The sequence below is a fragment of the Tasmannia lanceolata genome, unplaced genomic scaffold, assembly GCF_043159265.1.
Source record: "Tasmannia lanceolata isolate RefF3 unplaced genomic scaffold, GAP_Taslan_0.1 ptg000006l, whole genome shotgun sequence".
Taxonomy (NCBI): Eukaryota; Viridiplantae; Streptophyta; class Magnoliopsida; order Canellales; family Winteraceae; genus Tasmannia; species Tasmannia lanceolata.
In genome coordinates this window covers 4,132,533-4,142,020 of record NW_027518683.1, presented here as the reverse complement: position 1 = coordinate 4,142,020, position 9,488 = coordinate 4,132,533, and the positions used below count along the sequence as shown (strand labels likewise).

General features: G+C 37.9%; 1 protein-coding gene across 1 annotated transcript; it reads right to left on the bottom strand.

Annotated features, from left to right (window-relative positions):
- Positions 1-639: 639 nt before the first annotated feature.
- LOC143879326 (uncharacterized) lies at positions 640-5,889 on the bottom strand. The gene is made up of 7 exons (XM_077381669.1): positions 5,511-5,889; positions 5,353-5,433; positions 5,087-5,263; positions 3,825-3,995; positions 2,153-2,365; positions 1,866-1,954; positions 640-1,507 (listed from the first exon to the last, which is right to left on the bottom strand). Exons 1-7 carry the CDS (start codon positions 5,599-5,601, stop codon positions 860-862), a joined length of 1,470 nt encoding a protein of 489 aa, XP_077237784.1. The 5' UTR covers positions 5,602-5,889; the 3' UTR covers positions 640-859.
- Positions 5,890-9,488: the final 3,599 nt, after the last annotated feature.

Genomic DNA, 9,488 nt, shown 5'->3' with positions numbered 1-9,488 from the left:
TAAAGTTAATAACCCCTCTCTCATAGTTCTTCAGCCTAAACTCCACTGAAATTGTCTTTTCTACCCATCTTCCTCGAACCCTTGTGGCCTCTAAATCATACCTCAATCCTTATCCTTGTCATGGCTTTCTTAATACTTTATTTTATTTTGGGGAAAAATTTGCCTAAAAAGATTGAGAATGCCATAAGGGTAAGGGCGAAAATCATAGCTTCAGAACTCTTCTTCATCCTTATGGACTCGGCCGGGTCGACTTCCTTTTACCCTGGCCAAATTCTCATCTTAGCCCGTATTTTGCCTTCTAAAATCAATCAAAACTGAGTTAACTCCCATGATTTAGGTGCGCATTAACTGAGTACACAGCCATGTCAATTGAGTACTCAATTGTGCTCTCCACCAAATCATGACCCACATCCCAATTTTAAAATACTCGAAAAATAAACCCCATGTCTTAAATCTTGATTAAATATATTGATGTAGACACCCCTCTATTTCAGCTTCTCTCGCTGATTGTGATTGCCAAGTTTTTAACAGGATACGACCAGAGAAGTTGAAAATGTTGAGAGAACTGCCAATAACATCACCTTAGTTTTCTACTTTTTTGTGCAACTACCCATCTTATGTAGCAGAGAAAAAAAGGTGAGGAGGGAATGATGCATTCATTCAATCGGCAAAACAGAAAATCCCAGTGATCTTAAGAGTTCCTTCCACAAAAACCAGCATATAGCTGCTTCCCTATCACATATATTTTCTATCAGCAAAAACACATACTTTTCATCTTGAAAACAATTTTGACACACCCCTTTCTCTTTAACTATGAAAACACCATACACCCTTTTTTATCTTTTATTCCATGTAAGAATCAATAGTCGCGGGTGTAACCCATATAGTTGATTCGGGCGCGAATATTGTGATGATCATATATGGGATCTCCATGATCCACTGGTTTTATCTCCATCATCCCACGTCGTTCAGCCTGCTCTTGAACTGCCCCAAACACAATCTCCTTGGTTGTTTCACAGCTCTGCTCATAGTAAGTTTGTGTGCCCGACGAATAATGGCGCTGCGGATATTGTTGCTGCTGCTGCTGTTTTTGCTGCGAATCACCATCCCATCCATTGTAATATGGTTGCCCAAGTCGGAATTGGTTCGTTTTCACAGCCTCATTGGACATAAATGCATAGGTTTTTCGTGGAGTTGGGGTCCTTGTTTCCAGAGTAGGCGGCTCATCTTCATCGGGGATGACAAAGCTTTCTTGCATTGGCCAAGTATTTGGTCGTCGCTGGTTGTGATTTTGATTGTTCTGTGCCTTTCTTGTAAATAATCCTCCAATGATTTCAGTTACAGATGTACCCGCATTGACGAAAAGCTTCCCGAGAGACGCAAACTGGCCTTCTTGACTCTCTAATTCATCGTCCACTGGGATTAATGGTGGTCTGACCGATGATTTCCATGCCTTCTGATATGGACTAGATGTGAAGTTTGCTTTTCTAGGAGCTCTGGGATCCTCCTGTTAAGAAAGAGAAAAAAAAAGTCTTTCAGGTTACCTGTTCTTGCGTTCGTTATTCAAAGTTGTAAATGCTAGTGATTCCTTCTGGAGGGGGTCCAAGATTCAGTCAAGTAGGAATAACAAAAATGGTATGCCATATTCTGAAAGTTCCTTAAAGAAAAGAAGACCATTACCTTATGGATATATGTATTGACGAAAAACGTGGAAAGCAAAGTGGTCACTGGGAAGTGGGAAGGTTCTAAGATGCTTGTTTCTTTTTTTTATTATTTAAACCAAAGGATCCACTGACATAAATTTGAACAACAAAGACTATTGATACTCAAAGGGAGATATGGAATGAAAAGTAGAGAGTACTCACGCTTTTGGAGGAAACCATTGTACCTACTCTACTTTGCAGCAAAGCCAACATGTAACCAAAGAAGCCAGCTGCGACAAGCACTGCAATCCCTGTAACAGCGGTGATTCAGATTTGCCATTCAGCTATATCCAATGCCTACTCTACGTTTGCATGAACACTTTTCTCATATATATATATATATATATATATATATATATATATATATATATATATATATATATATATACTGCATGGTAAGCATATATTAAATATATAGACAATAATAAGAATGATGAATCATGTTTCACCTAGAGGAAAGCCCGATCCGTATTGGTAGGCGCAGTCATCGAAGTGGAGTTGAATCTCCCGAATAGCCTGGTTTCCTCTGTCAATAACAAGAAGAGAGCAGCTGCTTCCAATGTAAACCACTTCAAAATCATTAGAGAACTTTGCATCTTCACTTGGTCCATCGATATGCCCCCCTCCTCGGCTCCACTTCCCTCCAGCAATCGTTGTAACTCCTGCACAAAAATTGGAACCCATGCCCAAGATTGAGATTTGTCATGATTTCTAGTTTATATTTCTTCATCGTTTATGCTTCGTTCTTCTGGATAAACTTCTGAAAGCCATAAGGCATTGCCCAATCTCATACAACTTCTATTAATATAAATTTCAAAGGCATGATCCATCAACAACATAGACATTGAAATAATAAAAATCAGACAAAAATCCCCTGAATATCATTTTGCTCTTTTATAGCAGGGAATAAGTCTACTTATTTCCTATGTTATTGATAGTACGGGAATTCAATTGTTATTCCTTTGTACAAACTATTTTCTTCAAAAGTGAAAATTGGGAATTCATAACTACAGGCATATCAAGAAAATAAGGAATTCATGTTTACTATGAGATACTAAATTACACCTTTTCAACTCACGAATCTTTTCATGATATTTTAGTAAAAGTTTAACAATACTATACAGTGAGCTCGATGTAGGAGTTAATATGTTCAGGAAACTGAAGATAGAAGTGTAGATACTAGAGAGAGACACAAAAGAATGGAAACAATGGTAGTTCAGAAAATGGGTGATCGGATAGTTTCCTAAAAACTACTGTGGAAATTGGTTTCAAAATTGAAATCTCCCAACAACCATAGTGAAAGAAGCAGCCGAACAGACCAAAATGCATTAAAAAAGGTTATTAATCACATGGATGTCAGAGCTCAGCAAGAAGGTCCACACATAGTGAAAGAAGCAGCCGAACAGACCAAAATGCATTAAAAAAGGTTATTAATCACATGGAAGTCAGAGCTCAGCAAGAATGTCCACACACATTGCTTAATCTCTCAGTCAATATTTCAAATAACTCAATGAAAATAAAAATTGAAGCTTACCCTTCTCACATCCAGCATTTTTAAAACAAATCTCAATTTGAAACTCTAACACATTAATAGGGAAGAAATAGATCTAGACAGGATTGGCCTATTACTCAATTGGTTGAGGCTCTGAAACTCAACCTTGAGGTTGTAGGTTCAATCCAGCTTACATAGCTAAAAAAAGATCTAGACAATAAGCACATTATATACACACTAGTCAGTCCTCATTAAAAAAAAACATTTTTGTTTCATAATTCATATTATCTCACTCTGTTAGCAAAACGTACCAAAAAATGAAAATCAATTATGAGAAAAGCATTCCTGAGCTGCAGCTCAGGAGCTTAACTGTGCTTTAGTTGTTTATAAAGCCCCCCTTTGGTTCCTATGGCGGGTCCCCCTTTGAAAAGTATAGCGGGTCCACAAGAAAGGAACCAATGGGAGGCTTTATAAATAACTAAAGAGTTAAGCTCCATGCGCTGCAGCGCAGGAATGCTTTTCTCAATTTATCCCCATTTTGGGATAGATTTCCAAATATTTGTATCATTTGATGTTTAACTTAGTGAAATATGAGTCATTCAAAAAAAAACTTAGAGCCTCGCATTTACCTGCATCACTGATCTTCCTGATTGCCATGTTCATCGTGTCTGCGACATAAATATTTCCTCTGTCATCCACTGTCAAGCCCTTTGGGTGATTCATTCTTGCTTCTCTTGGCTTCCCATCTACATGACCTGAGTATCCTTCTGTTGATCCGGCAACCAGCTTTGGTCTGCTATCTGTATTTTGGTATGCATTTCAGAGACCAAAAAAAAAGACGGGGTAAAGTTAAATCAGAACAAATTTAAAAATTAAAGAGTCGAGTGTTCGCAGAAAATTAATGGGAAGCATAGTTTCAGAAATATGAAGTTAGTACATTGAATTAATGAATAACAGAATAACAGACCAAGGCAATAAACTTCAGATAACATAGAATTGGTGTTAGTCAGAAACAAATTGATATTACAAACCATTTTTTTTTTGGGCAGTGATAAATCGACTCCCCATGTGTCTATCTCTCTCCTCTTTCTCTCTCTAACCTAGAGGAGAGAGAAAGATACATGGGGAGTCGATTTATCCATTTGGGGAGTCGATTTATCACTCCCCTTTTTTTTTTAAATGGTTCAGGTTTTTGCAGACATTGAACCAAAAGCAATGCATTTGAGAGAAATACAGTAGGACTCTTGCAGAGAACTAACAGCCCCAATGTATCATAATTTCTGCAAAATTGAAGAAGAGGAACAGATGATTTAAAAATGAGCCTGGCTCTCGAAAAATAAACGAAAAGTATAACCAAAAACTTGAAAAAAAAATGCAGGATGTTTTTTTAGGAGTTTAAAAGAAGCAAATCCAGACAAAACAAGATCAAATCCTCAGAAATCGAATTGCGTTTTCTAGTTCACTAAATTAAACCTCCAAAATCCAGAAAAAAACATGTACTTGGGGTTTTGCACAGACTTATTAAAAAATGAAAATAAAAATATCTCAGATAAGTGAAAGTAGTGTTCTACACTCCATCAACGAAACCGGAATTCAGAAGATAAAATGGAGATACATTTTCACTATAACATGGAAAAAATAATCAAAAGGTCTCATGAAAATGGAGTTGGATGTCTACGATTTTCCACTCACTCAAACAAACCCCCAAATCTCGGAAGAAAAATAGCATTGGCGATAGGCACATAATCAAAAACACAAATTTAAGAAAATGAAAAATGTCTTATACAGAAACTTAACAAAATAACCAAACCCACAACACGGATTCCAGCAAAATAAAGTTAGGGTTTTTCTCAGAGGCAACAAATAAGCAAAGAAGAGAAAACCCACTTACAGCGAGACAGTGGCATTGAGATCTTGTAGATATTACTATTAGCAGAGTCCAATACCAAAATCTCACCACTCGACAAAACCTCCACAGAAAAAGGCTCGATACCAACCTTGCTTCCATCAAAAACTGTCTCTACATTGTACCCACTTTCGAACTTTAGCAAAGGACGCCCAGAAATAGCTGAAAAAGCAGAGTCTCATCAAACCCTACATTGTATAGAATAATACCCATCAAGCCCTCCATTGTATAGAATAATAGAAAATGTTTACCTGTTTTTGTAGTAGCTGTTAATGACCACAGCCACTTCAAAAGGGCAGTGAATGCATTAGAGAAAAACCCACCAAGAAATCCTGCAAAAAACAATTGTGAGGTATCAGCTGAAAATGTATAAGAAAATAAACCCTAATGTGGGTTTTTCCATACTCACTTCCTGGAGTAGTAGCTGAGACAGATGAAAAGCTTCCAAGGAAAATAATGATGATGATGATGAAAATAAAAACACATCCTTTCTTCCCCATTTCTGCTGTAATCTTAAGCAAGAAAAAGGAAACAAAATAAATTGGAACTGACAAAGAAAGCTTCAATCTCGCTTCACTTTAACAAATCTCATCTGAATATCAGATGTTGAAAAATAAGAAAAAACCCATCCTCATTCCCTGCTTTTTTCACCCACTTGCTAGAACCCTTTTCGAGGGAGATGTGAAAGAGACAAGGAGAGTGTGTTTTATGCAATGTAATATAATTTTGCTTTCAGGGGATAAAAAGCAAAGGGCAAAGGAGGATTAGACAGGCAGCGAAAAGGAATCATGTGCTCTGATTATGTCTTAATAAAATGATTTGTAAATTTATGTTTTAACCCATATAGTGCTGATTTTGTGAGCAACCTAAGAAAAAGGAGAGAGTTTATCTCAATTTGTTCACAAGTTTCAAGGCAGTGGTTTTATTGCTTTTGACCCTTGTTTGTTTACAACCCCTTTTTCTAATTTTATGTTTCCTTCTGTTTCATTTGATTTCTATGGTGTGTGGGTGTGGATTGTGCATCTTCTCTCATAATCTATGTTTTGAATGGATTCTTACATAGATAGGTGCAATGTAAGGATTTGAGATTTTTGGGGGTGATGTAATAATATTCCTGCTGTTTTCTTTGCTTTATCCACCCAAAAGGTAGCTTGATCATAATATCCAAATAGTCACTTTGGAACTCTTCTCGGTTGTGGTATTTTATTTTGGTAAATGATGAATTCGCCTCTTTTTCTTGCTTGTACCAACCCTTGTAGTGTAAAAGGGTAGTCATAAATACACTAGAGGAGGCCGCTTGGTAGTGTTGCTTCTTTGGCTTGCTAGCTATGCATTACTGTTAATAACAGACACACATGAGGCTCCTCTTGTTTTTCAGCTAAATAAGCTTTATATCACTTGGACCCACAGACAAGGCTGTATTGGTATGGACCTAGCAGTGCTGAGCTCTAGACCTGGCAAAAGTGACCCGTGCCCGCGGGTCGACCCGGCCCACCCGCAAATTTGCGGGCACGGGTCTAAGTTTCCGTGACCCGTCAAAAACCAACCCGCGGGTGACCCAACCCGCAAAAACACGGGTCGGGTCGGGTCAACCCGCGGGCACCCGCATTTTTACAGTATTTTTTAATCTTTTTGAGAATGTTATCATCACTGCTGTTTGTTTTTTATGAGTAACTCCTCACTTTATAAAAAGTACGGTATGTCCTGCACTGTAGGATTATCCAAAGTTCCAAACCGTCCATTAGATGGGCCATACCCTAAATAGGTTATTCCCCAAAATTATTTCCATCCGTTGATTCTAACCCTCCGATCTATAGAGGGTTAGGATCAACCGTCTAACATTCAGATTGGAGGGATAGGATCATCCTATGGAAATGATTTTTGGAGCATAACCTATTTAGGCTATGGCCCAACTAATGGACGGTTTGGATCATCCTATGGTGTGGGCCATACATAAAGTGAGAGTGCCCAGTAGTGTTGATAACATTTAAATGTGGTTTTTATTTTATTAGAATTTGCTATCAAGCTTCTCCTTTGGCAATTTCTCGGCAAGTGGCCTTTGTGTATGCAAAGATGGGGGGCATCCAAATGTTGCTAAAATGTTCCTAGAAAATACGTAAAAAAGTAATCATTACACACAAAAAGTAAATCAGCTAAATTATAAAGTTTTGAATGAAAAATTACCTAGAAAGGGTTATAAAATTTTAAAATTATGAAATAAATACCAAATCACATATCGGAGGTTATGACAATTACGGGCAAATAGAGGCTGTCAAATCAAAATAATTATTACAATCCCATATTTGCGGCATATTTGGGGGTGACCTGCGGGTTGACCCGGCCCACCCGCGGGCGCGCGGGTCACGTAAATTTTGACCCGCCAAAATGCGGGTCATTTTCTCACCCGACCCGTGGACCCGCACCCGCATCACCCGCGGGTTGACCCGGCCCGACCCACCCGTTTGCCAGGTCTACTGAGCTCTCTCATGACCATGGGTGCAACTTGGGCCGGGTCGAATCCAACCCGAACAGACCAAACTTGATTTTAGACTTTAGTTCAGTTGGGTTGGATACTTGGATCAACCTTGGGTGGGAATATGGGAACTTCCTATGCCCAGTCCAAAATCGGGTTGGGTTACTGCCGTGCTCGTCACAACCAAAGCCTGATTTTGCGCCCAAATTTGCAAAAAAATAAAATAAAAATCATAATTAGGGCACAAAGCGCTTAATGATTTTGGTTTGTATAATTACTTGCATCATCGTGTGAAAGTCAATTAGCGTAAGAGGAATGCTAAACTAAAGGGTGCGCTAGCAAAAGAAAAAACCAGCTACCAAGGCACCCCCATCGGACCACCTCACCAAAGTGCATATTTATAGATTTAATTTTGGGAAATGATATTAGCACTCCACTCTTTTGATAGGTGGCTATAAAAAAGAGTGGACTGCTATTCTATTCTATTCTATATGAAATTTGGTAAGTTTGAGTGGAGTGCTAAAATCATTTCCCTTAATTTTTTCTTTATTTATGAAATTTGGTAAGAAGGTCTAATGGGAGTGCCCTTTTAGCTGGTGTTTCTTAAGGGCACCCTTCCGGTTAGCTTTTCCTTTTAGCATAATGACCAATGCATAATACGTTCTATTGAATTGGGATATTATTATCTTGTTTTAAGTGATTGAATACCAATACCATGATCGTTCACCCTCACCTGAGGGTGACATGGCTTTAGGATTAGCCACGGGGCCTATAGCTATTAGATAGTGATATGACCGTTTGTTTTCAGTGCGAATGACCAAAATATCCCTTCTTCGGCTGTCAATTTTCAAATACGTACAATTGGTGTCTTTGGGTAGTGGTGTAAATGGATATTCGGAAATTCGATTACCGTCCACATCCGAATCAGTTTAAAGCAAATATTATCCGAATCTGTTTCAAGTGGATATTATCCAAATCCGTTTATGAGATATCCGGCTTTTAGCGGATGCGAATCTGGTAAATGGTATATCCGATCCGTTTAACATCCGAATCCGAGAAGTAAATCCTTTTTATTTATTATTAATAATATCATTAATATTTATTTTTAGTAATGACACATTATCTTTTGTTTCTATAAGAAAAGTGAATATTCTTTTTAGAAAAAATAAAATAAAAAACAAAAATAGCCCAAACCCATTCCATCAAAATAACCCAAACCCAATCCATCATGTACAAAAAAAAGAAGGAAAAACCCAAAGACCACTACCAACACTATCATCCATCCCCATCGCCTCCCTCTCTATCTCTCTCTCTGCCTTTGTTTTAAAAGGAAGAAGAGGATCTCATATATTTTAGGGTTTGAGAGTTAATTTTGTGAAGAGAATGTAGAGGTCTAGTTTTAGGGTTTGGAAAATTCATTCGAGTAAGTAGGAGAAAAAAGATAAAGTGCTGCAATAAAATGTTCGAATTTACCGGATAAACGGATGCGGATAATATCCGAATTCGAACAATATCCGATGGATACGAATTCGGTAATAGATATTAAATATCCGTCGAATCCGAATCCGAATCCGAATTCGGATAGTGTATACAGTAATCGAATTCGGATATAGCCATATCCGCTCCGAATTCGATCCGTTTACACCCCTATCTTTGGGTGCCAACCAAATCTCGTTCCCTGACTAACCGCTGAAAAGAATACACTTTTCTTTCTATTTTTCCATTAAAATTGATATTGACACCTATGTCCAATGGCATTAAGTGCAGAATATTTTGCAATATTGGCCAATTATTATGACCTGATATATTGGGATTTATTGGCGCAGAAATAAATTTCCTATGTTTTATTTATGTGAGAGGAAAATACAAGTAGCTTGCATCCAGGTAGAGTGGGGTACATATAATTGGATGATC